Here is a 9,482-nt window from a genome sequence, read left to right as displayed (position 1 = left end):
GATCTCGATCCGCGGATCCGCCGCGGCGTGGCGGGCCGCCGGGTGATCCCATGGCCCCCGCCTTCGCCCCCCTCGTCGCCAGCCTCGCGGTGGCGGCCGCGGTCCTGGCGGCCGTGGCCGACGCGGCGTGCCGGCACACCAACCTGACGGCGGGCTTCGCGGCGGACCTCACCATGCTGCAGCACCAGCTGCGGGGCACGGTGCGCCTCGACCCCTCCGGCGCCTGCGCGCTCCAGCTCACGCGCTTCGACCTCCTCGCCGCCTCCCCCTCCGCGCGCTTCTGGGCCGCCGACGGCCCTTCCCTCGACGACCTTGCCAAAGGCCGCCCCTTTTCGCCGCTCCCGCTCAACGCCACCTTCCGCAACGAGACACTCCGCCTCCCCTTCTCCGCCCCGCTGCCGCCGCTCCTCGCCATCTTCGACCCCGACACCTCCTCCGACCTCGGCCACGTCTTCCTCTCCGCCGCCTCCAACTCCTCCAACGCCACCGCCGCTCTCGCCTCCCGGGTCGCCACGCCCACCATGTTCGACAACTGCGTCCAGCTCTCTGAGGGCTACCGCCTTCGCTGGACGCTCAACGCGTCCGCCGGCGAGGTCGACATCGGCCTCGAGGCCGTGGTCGGCTCCGAGTACTACATGGCCTTCGGATGGGCTGACCCCAAGGCCAACTCCCCCGCCATGGTCCGCTCCGACGTCGTCGTCGCTGGCTTCACCGAGGAAGGTATGCCGTTCGCCGAGGACTACTACATTACCGACTACAGTGAGTGCACCATGGGGAAGGATGACCTGCCTGTGTCCGGAGTGTGCCCGGACAGTGCTTATGATGACGGGAGGAACGATTCCAGGCTGGTTTATGGGCACCGGCGGGATGGTGTGTCTTTCGTCAGGTACAAGAGGAAACTCGACAGTGAGGATGACAAATATGATGTGCTTGTTGGTGCCACGGAGGAGATGGCTGTGGTCTGGGCCATCGGAAAGCTGCGTCCGCCGGACACTTTGCGGCCGCACTACCTTCCGCAGAATCATGGGGGTCCGAGGGATGAAACCTTTGGGTTGATGAGGCTTAATTTGTCCGAGGCGGTGGACAGTTGCCTTGGACCGTTGGATGCCGACAATAAGCAAGACCAGGACAGGATCATTGCCGATGGGAAGACGCCACTGGTTGTGACATCCGCTCCAGCAGTGCGCTACCCAAACCCACCAAACCCTGACAAGGTGATTTACATCAACAAGAAGGAGGCGCCACTCCTGAAGGTCGAGAGGGGTGTGCCGGTGAAGTTCTCAGTGCAGGCTGGGCATGATGTGGCACTGTATGTCACTTCAGACCCCATCGGTGGAAATGCCACTTTGAGGAATAAGACTGAGGTCATATATGCCGGTGGCCCTGATGTTCATGGTGTGCCAGCAACCCCCACAGAGCTGGTTTGGCTGCCTGATAGGAATACACCTGATCTTGTCTACTACCAGTCGGTGTATGAAGCAAAGATGGGGTGGAAGGTTCAAGTGGTTGATGGAGGCCTCAGTGACATGTACAATAACAGTGTCCTGTTGGATGATCAGCAGGTTACTCTGTTTTGGACTCTGTCCACTGATTCTATATCTATAGCAGCTCGAGGTGAGAAGAAAAGCGGGTACCTTGCTGTCGCGTTTGGGAATGGGATGCTGAACAGTTATGCCTATGTTGGCTGGGTAGGCAATGATGGAGTTGGGAGGGTCAAGACTTACTGGATTGATGGAAAGAGTGCAGCAGGTATTCATTCAACATCTGAAAATTTAACCTATGTCAGGTGTAAATCAGAAGATGGTGTTATTACATTTGAGTTTACACGTCCTCTTAAGCCTTCCTGTACTGGGAAGGTGGAGTGCAAGAATATTATTGATCCAACCACACCTCTCAAGGTTGTTTGGGCCATGGGTGCAAGCTGGTCAGGAGATGATCTGACGGACAGTAATATGCATTCGGTCACAAGCAGTCGCCCCATACGTGTTCTTTTGTTGAGAGGTTCAGCTGAGGCAGAACAGGACTTGCGGCCCGTTCTGGCTGTGCATGGATTTATGATGTTTGTGGCCTGGGGCATCTTGCTTCCTGGTGGAATATTGGCTGCTCGGTATTTGAAAAGCTTGAAGGGAGATGGGTGGTACCAAATACATGTCTATCTGCAGTATTCTGGGATCTCTATAATGTTCCTTGGCGTCCTTTTTGCTGCAGCCGAGCTCCGAGGTTTCTATGTTGATTCAATGCACGTCAAGTTTGGTTTATCAGCCTTACTTTTGGCAGCTTTTCAGCCGCTTAATGCCTATTTCCGGCCCAAGAGGCCCGCTAACGGGGAGGTTCCACCCCGGAACCGTGTCCTCTGGGAGTACCTACATGTCATCACAGGCAGGTCAGCAATTGTCGTCGGAGTCGTGGCACTTTTCACCGGAATGAAGCATTTAGGCCAGAGGTATGACAGTGAAAATGTAGAGGAGCTCACCTGGGCCTTGATGCTCTGGGTGCTTTCCGCCATAGTTATAGCTCTGTCCCTAGAATATAAAGAGGTCAAACGAAGGGGCGGCGACCGAAGCTTCAGAGGGCACTGGGTTCTAGGTAACACCGAGGAAGATGACTCGGTTGATCTCTTGCATCCTGACAGCTCTGCCAGGAGTTCAGAATCTAGGCCTTCTGGTGTAATGGAGGTGCAGCTTGAGCCTCTCACTAGATGAGTAGTAGATAGCGTAGATCAATCTGCATCTCCCAGTGTCAGATACACACACACACACACCAATTCCTGTTTTCAGTCATACAACAGAAACAGATGGTGTCCACAAGCACGGCGACTTTCCACTCAGAAAGAAAATTGAATTTCTCATGCTTGTTTCTTCTACCATGGCAGAATGGTACCAGGCTACATAGGATCTTCAAATTATGCCTTTGATTCCTTGCGTCACACTGTTCAGATTGTATAGTGTACATTTTGTTTTCTCACAATAGACAGGCACAATTTGTTACATTGCCCCCCCAAGTAATTCTTTTCCCCATCAGATTTTGAGAAAGAGAGATAAGATATACATTTTGTTATATCCGCAGCACCATTAACTGGCAGAGCATTCGAGGGACAGAAATTGTGTATCATAGTGCTAATGCTATTCAATATTCATTTCGAGATAAAAGGCAACAGATGTTATGTCCTGTCAGCTGCTATGTCCTGATTATTATGTACTCCCTTTGTAAACAAATAGAAGACGTTTATGTCTTGTACTCCCTCCATTCCTAAATATAAGTCTTTTTAGATATTCCACTATGGACTACAAACGCAGCAAAATGAGTGAATCTACACTCAAAAATATGTCTATATACATCCGTATCTAGTTTGTAGTGTAATCTCTAAAAAGACATATATTTACGAACAGAGGGAGTATTTGTTTACAGAGGATTGCACTCCAGAGTTATGAACGAGCAGTGTCCCGCAGCGGCATTACTTTTTGTGAAGAACCAGTTTATTTTCTCCTTTCTAGTGAACCACACAGCCAGCGCCCATGGCTGGGAGTTTCTTTCAGGGTGAACTCTCAAGCCAAAAGGCTAAAGCTGCTGCTTATACAGGAGCGTTTTGCCCTGGGGGCACATGCTGTCTTGTTAGATGTTCCTGTTTCCAGGGAGCACCCATTGCAAGCAACAACATTTTGCCCTGGGGGCACACATTGTTATCAACTGCCATGGAGTACGAACGAAGAAAAATGTCCAACGATAACCATGAACAGACAACCACATAATGTTCATTCGAAGGGTCACAAGTCCGTCGAATCAAAGAGGTCATCAGTAACATGTATCAGCCGACACAATGAAACTCCATCATCCAACTAAAAATGATCACATGCTACATTCTAGTCACCAAAAGGGAGCAGAGCAAATGCTAGCAAATAACTAGAGCAGCCCCGGTTCAGATTCCTTCATATGTTAAAAAGAACAGGGGCTTCTCCTAGCTCATAAAAACAAAAAAGGGGCAGCTAATGCATGCATCGCTACGGCTACGGCTGCGGCGTTATCTTCACATGAACTCGCAGATGGAGTTTGTCGTCGACGAAGAAACGGCTGTTGTCAGCAATGATGGATGGCCAAGGAATCCTGCAGCCCAAAGCCTGTCTACTATCGGTGGTGGTGGTGCGCCTCCACGAGAAGAGAAACTCCAGCGACGGTCTTGTCTTTGCTTCAATCTCATAATCTATTGTCCCTCTTACTGGCCCCTTGCCTTCTAGCTTCTCTATCAAGAGGCTAAAACAGTTGGACAGCCCCGTTCGACCGTGCGCCGAGAGGAAGAAACCATGCCCGCACAACAGAACGGCGGGGAGCGTATCGATCCCGATGGGAAGAGGCCGGAGCATTGCCTGCGACTTAGAGTAAAGTCAACTATGCAGGACGGCTGGTCAATCAGGATGCCATTGGTCATGCTGCGCACCACTGGCACCAGTGGAAGTAAACTTGAACTCAAAATCTTGTGCCTTTCTTCTGAATTTGGATACTGAAAGCGGGCCCACCTGAGCACAAAGTCATAGACGGCCTCTTCAGATGCAACCCCGGGGTGATTCCTTGATAAAATGGCTACAATCCCAGTGAGAGATACCGTCATCAGTTCATCCTGAAACCTGAAATGATGCAGATAATGATATTATGACAACAATGTCCACATGTTTCGTGAAGGAGGAAAAAGAAAAGGTATGTCAATCCAATGGGGGTTACTTACTCTGTCGACAGGAATTTATCGTATCTTTTAGCAAGGAATTTCTTGGCCGCCTCTGCCAGGGCAGGCGCCATTGAAATGGAACATGGGAGATCTAGGCACATTACTGCAGATTCTACAGTCATAGGCAGGTCTATGAGCCGTTGACCGCAAAGCTTAATGCAAGAAGCAGCCTCAAATTTATCAGCAGCCAGCAGGATATCAACCAGAAGAATGGGTTCAGTTGGTGTCAGCTTTCCACTATAAATAAAGTGTAAAAGCTCCAGGAAGGCTTCGTACTCTGTTCCAAGTAAGAAATAAGGGCAAGAAGGCATAAGGATTGATGAAACAGTTCAATGAATTCTCAAACTGTGACATTAAATGAATGAGTACAAAAGAAGAGTGATAGCTACTGTTTTATGCATACATGATTATTTAAGTATGACAATCGACTTCCAATAATCAAATGGGGAAACATGTAATGCGTGAGAAAATATCCATTTGGGGCAACAGTTTGTAAGGGCAATGACTAATGAGAGCCAATCGAGATAATGATATCAAAGTAGAAAAGTGTGGCAGGAAACTCCAAAAAAGGTCTCTCTACAATAATAATAATAACAATAATAATACAGAAAAAAATACAATCACAATAATGAACTAGAATCATCAGTTATAAGAAGACGAAGGAGAGCAAATCGCACACTAGTTACCTGAGTCAGCAATTGTAACTGTTGCCTGTCTATGGCCAGACTCCTTCATGCCATTTGAGAAAAGCTAACAATCATGAAGCTTATCAGAAAGATGAGGCAACTGATTATAGAACAAATGAATTTCAGAAGATCGTCAGAATTACCATGCGAAAGAAGTTACTTTTTGCAGCAAGAATCGCCGAGCAGACATGTATGGTTTCAACTCGTAAAACTGGTGTACTCGTCACAGTATAAGAAGAGTCGATATCTTCTCCACCATCACCTGCAAAATACCATGGTTCCAATAAATATAGAGAAACATGCAAATCTAGGTAAGAAAAAGGCACATAACATAATTACTAGACATGTTTTTTTTTGGTTAAAACCAGAACCTCATACAGTCACTCTCTGTGCGCACATTTATTAAATCAACTTTTAGAAACATGGCAAAATCTTAAACATATAAAAAACTGGATACCCATTGAGCTGCATCAAGCATAATAAACACGCTCATACGCCCTTTAATGTTTCAATTCAAAAACAAAGAAAACAACTAATGAACTAATGTTGACTTCAAATGTGGAACAGGGAACTCCTTAACCATTAAGGATGACACTTGCTTATTCATATCCAAGTTCACATATTCCAGAAATAACACTCGTGATAAATCTGTTCTTCTAACCTCTGGATGCTATATTTAGAGATATAAACATAGCAGATTCAATGTAGCAATCAGGTAAATATCATTTTTCATGCAAAAGATGTGAAATAATTGATCAGCTTGTATCTTCGACCAAAGGTTGATTGCTATTTCACCAGCATAGAGACCTATCGCATACAAATTATTCGAAATATTCTTAGCTGTCCAGTGCCAGTTCCCAACTTGAATATGTGACTACAGTTCTGCCGCATGAAGAAGATTTACTTAGAAAAGGTTTTGGGTTGTAATTTTATGTTACTCCTACGAAGAAACACAAGAACCCAAGTACTGCCTAGTTGAACGGACTGTGCCATTACTGTACCAACATACCAGTGTGTACCACAATCAACATATGTTTGTGTACTACTTAAAGCAAGTGATTATGAGCACAAGGTAATATAGACCTTAAATGTTTCAACAACCTAAATTGAGGTGAACCACAGACAAAACAGGAAGTAGTGTTGACCTCAAAAATGTGGAACAGGGGGCTCCTCAATCATGAAGGATGACGCTGATACAAAACAACTCAAGGACTAATGTTCACAAAATACATGAATGATGACACTTGCTCATTCATATCCAAGTATACATTCCAGAAATAACGCTTTTGATAAATAATCTGTTCTTCGACTTGTTTTTGGACCTTTGGATCCTACACTGGTGGATATATCAATTGCAGATTCTCAAGAAAAAATCATTTTTCATGTGAAAGGTGTGAAACTAAGGTCTGAAGCATCAAGGTACAAGAATCACACATAACTACCGTTAACAAGTACGAATATCCCGAGCCTACAGACCTATAAACATACAAAACATTCCAAATCCTTTTAGTCGTCCAATGGCAATTCTCAACTTGAATGGCATAATGTAGTTTGTCCGCCACTGCTACATCCAAAGAATCAAATACTCCCTCCGTCCACAATATAAGAAGTTATTACATCTATTGAATGTAATAACATCTTATATCATGGGACGGAGGGAGTATGTTATATGTGGCTACAAAATTGCTGCATTTTAGTTGGAGGCACAGACAACATATACTCTTTGATAACTGTTGTTCTGAATTTTACTTTATTTTGAGACGTTGTTCTGAAAGTGTTACCGTGTCCGAGAACCTCAACACCTCGAAATCTAAAACTTAAAAAGATACTTCCTATATACAGTATCGTATCCGGATATACGCGCGTAGATCTGGCAGTTAGTTTAGCTAGCGTGACACCTAGAATCGACTTAATGGGTAAAATGGTACTTATGCCTCTGTACGTACGCACCTTCGGCCTCCTCGCGCCGGCGCTTGCGGCTGTCGGCGTCGTCGGCGCCGACGACCACTATACGCAGCTCCCTGTCGGAGAAGGCCTCATTGTCGAAGGCGAACTCGAAGCCCCCCGCGTCCACCCCCACCTCCTCCGGCCCTGGCCCTGCCCCAGTCGACGCGTCGCCTCCGGCCATGCGCGCGCGCGCGTGCGTCGCCGCCACCCACCGGCGCTGTCAGACGTATTGTTGAGCTGCGCTGCCCGGCGGCCGTAACCCTAGCTGGCGGCGGAGGGAGAAGGTAAAATGGAGAGAGAAAGGCAGTGGGTAAGGTCGGGGGCGCTGTTCTGGAATCTGGATCTTGCGACTGATAGGTGCTCCACTAATAAGAGAGAGAGAGGGGAGGGGAGGTCGGACGCCATTGATGGTGATGTGACCTCGCCGTGTGCCAGTGGCGAAATTGACCGCGGCGCGCCTGCACTCCTCTCCCAGACTCGAATATCGAGGCGGGAAAGAAAGGGTTTTTGTTTGCAGCAGTATCATCATTCATCAACTCCATCCTTCCCAAAATAAATACAAGGCACAATGATTTTCACTTACTATGTCTATAAAATTAGTGTAAAGACAAATAAAATAAAATTGTTTTGTAAGAGAAATAGGCGGATACCATTTATACATTTCAATCCATGTACTTTGGTACTCCCTTTGTCCGAAAAAGTTTGTTCCTCAAATAGATGTATCTTCGAGGCAGTGGCGGAGACAAGGGGTGCCAGCAGGGCCCTGACCCCCTAACATCCAAGATTTGTTGATAATTTGCTTGTGAATAGTGCAAAATGAGTCATTAGTTCCTTCTAAATGTCTCTCTTTCTATGGTTTGGCCCTCCCCAACCTGATTCACCATCACTCGGCCCCTCGATTCAACTTTTTTTTGGCTCCGCCACTGATTCGAGGGACAAGCTTGACACAAGCTTTTTCGGACGAAATATTAAAGGTCAAAGTTGTGCATCAATGCATCAATTCTCAAAAAAGAAGTCATGCAATGGCCATGTAAAGACAAAAATGTCTTGCATTTTAGAAAAGATGTACTCCCTCCATCCGAAAATACTTGTCCCAGAAATGGTTGTATCTAGACTTATTTTAGTTATAGATACACCTATTTTATCCATTTTTAGGACAAGTATTTTCGGACGGAGGGAGTAGTAAATAGATGGTGTCCACACTCCAAAATAACATGGATTTCCTATGTGATTGTCAAAAAAGGAAAAAAACAACAACAGGATTTCTCATGGATGTTTCTTCTACCATGGCAGAATGGTACCGGGCTACATAGGATCTTCAAATCGTGTCTTTGATTTCTTGCGTCACACTGTTCAGATTGTATAGTGTGCATTTGTTTTTACAATAGACATGCACTATTTGTCACAATTTGAGATCGAGATATACATTAGTTGAGGTGCTGTTTTGCATCAGCGGCATCATGAACCAGTCAAGAATCAAAGGTAGAGAAATTGTGTGCCATAGGGGGATATTATTCAATATATTTGTTCTGAGAATTTAGGTAAAAGGCAAAAGAAGTTGTATTGTCCGTTGTATGTGCTATTCGAACATCCTCAATGTACTAGAAGGGTTAAACACGCTTTGCTGCGCCGTTGTTGTTGTTAGGTTTTCATAATTATTTTACTCACGCTTTCAAAATATAAGACGTATTAGTTTTTGGAAAAGCTAAACCTCTTTAAGTTTGACCAAATTTGTAGAGAAGTATATCAAAATACATAATATCAAATTGTTATCATTAGATTCATCATGAAATGATTTTTCATATTTTATTTATTTAGAATTATGGATGTCGATATTTTTGGCTTTAAACTTGTTCAAAGTTAAAAGAATGATCCAAAAAACTACTACACCTTATATTTTGGAACCGAGAGAATATTTAGTTTGGTGAGTAAGAGAGATGAGGGAGTGTGTGCTATTTTTACTTATTTAATGTGGTGTTTTGGTAGGTCTTCCGTGGTGTGTGTTATATGCTAATGGACGCATATTTATGTGAAGAAATTTTTGCATCGGTGGCTGCATTTACTATATAGGTGTTACAGTATCACATGGTGACACTTATTTTTTGTAGGTGATGAAAGCACGCGCGAAATTG

The 9,482-nt window shown here is 45.6% G+C and overlaps 1 protein-coding gene and 1 pseudogene across 1 annotated transcript; one reads left to right on the top strand and one right to left on the bottom strand.

Annotated features, from left to right (window-relative positions):
- The first annotated feature begins 24 nt into the window (after nucleotides 1-24).
- On the top strand, nucleotides 25-2,956 carry LOC119311580 (cytochrome b561, DM13 and DOMON domain-containing protein At5g54830-like). Its single transcript, XM_037587232.1, has one exon. The coding sequence runs from the start codon at nucleotides 51-53 to the stop codon at nucleotides 2,700-2,702; it is 2,652 nt and encodes an 883-aa protein (XP_037443129.1). The 5' UTR covers nucleotides 25-50; the 3' UTR covers nucleotides 2,703-2,956.
- A 749-nt stretch (nucleotides 2,957-3,705) lies between these two features.
- LOC119306131 lies at nucleotides 3,706-7,531 on the bottom strand (annotated as a pseudogene).
- Between the last annotated feature and the right edge of the window lie 1,951 nt (nucleotides 7,532-9,482).

This window comes from Triticum dicoccoides, chromosome 5B (assembly GCF_002162155.2).
Source record: "Triticum dicoccoides isolate Atlit2015 ecotype Zavitan chromosome 5B, WEW_v2.0, whole genome shotgun sequence".
Taxonomy (NCBI): Eukaryota; Viridiplantae; Streptophyta; class Magnoliopsida; order Poales; family Poaceae; genus Triticum; species Triticum dicoccoides.
Note: the sequence above shows the minus strand (reverse complement) of the source record. Positions and strands in the feature narration are given on the sequence as shown.

Coding starts and splice junctions, on each gene's coding strand:
- LOC119311580 (XM_037587232.1), top strand. CDS start 51: ATGGCCCCCGCCTTCGCCCCCCTCGTCGCCAGCCTCGCGGTGGCGGCC.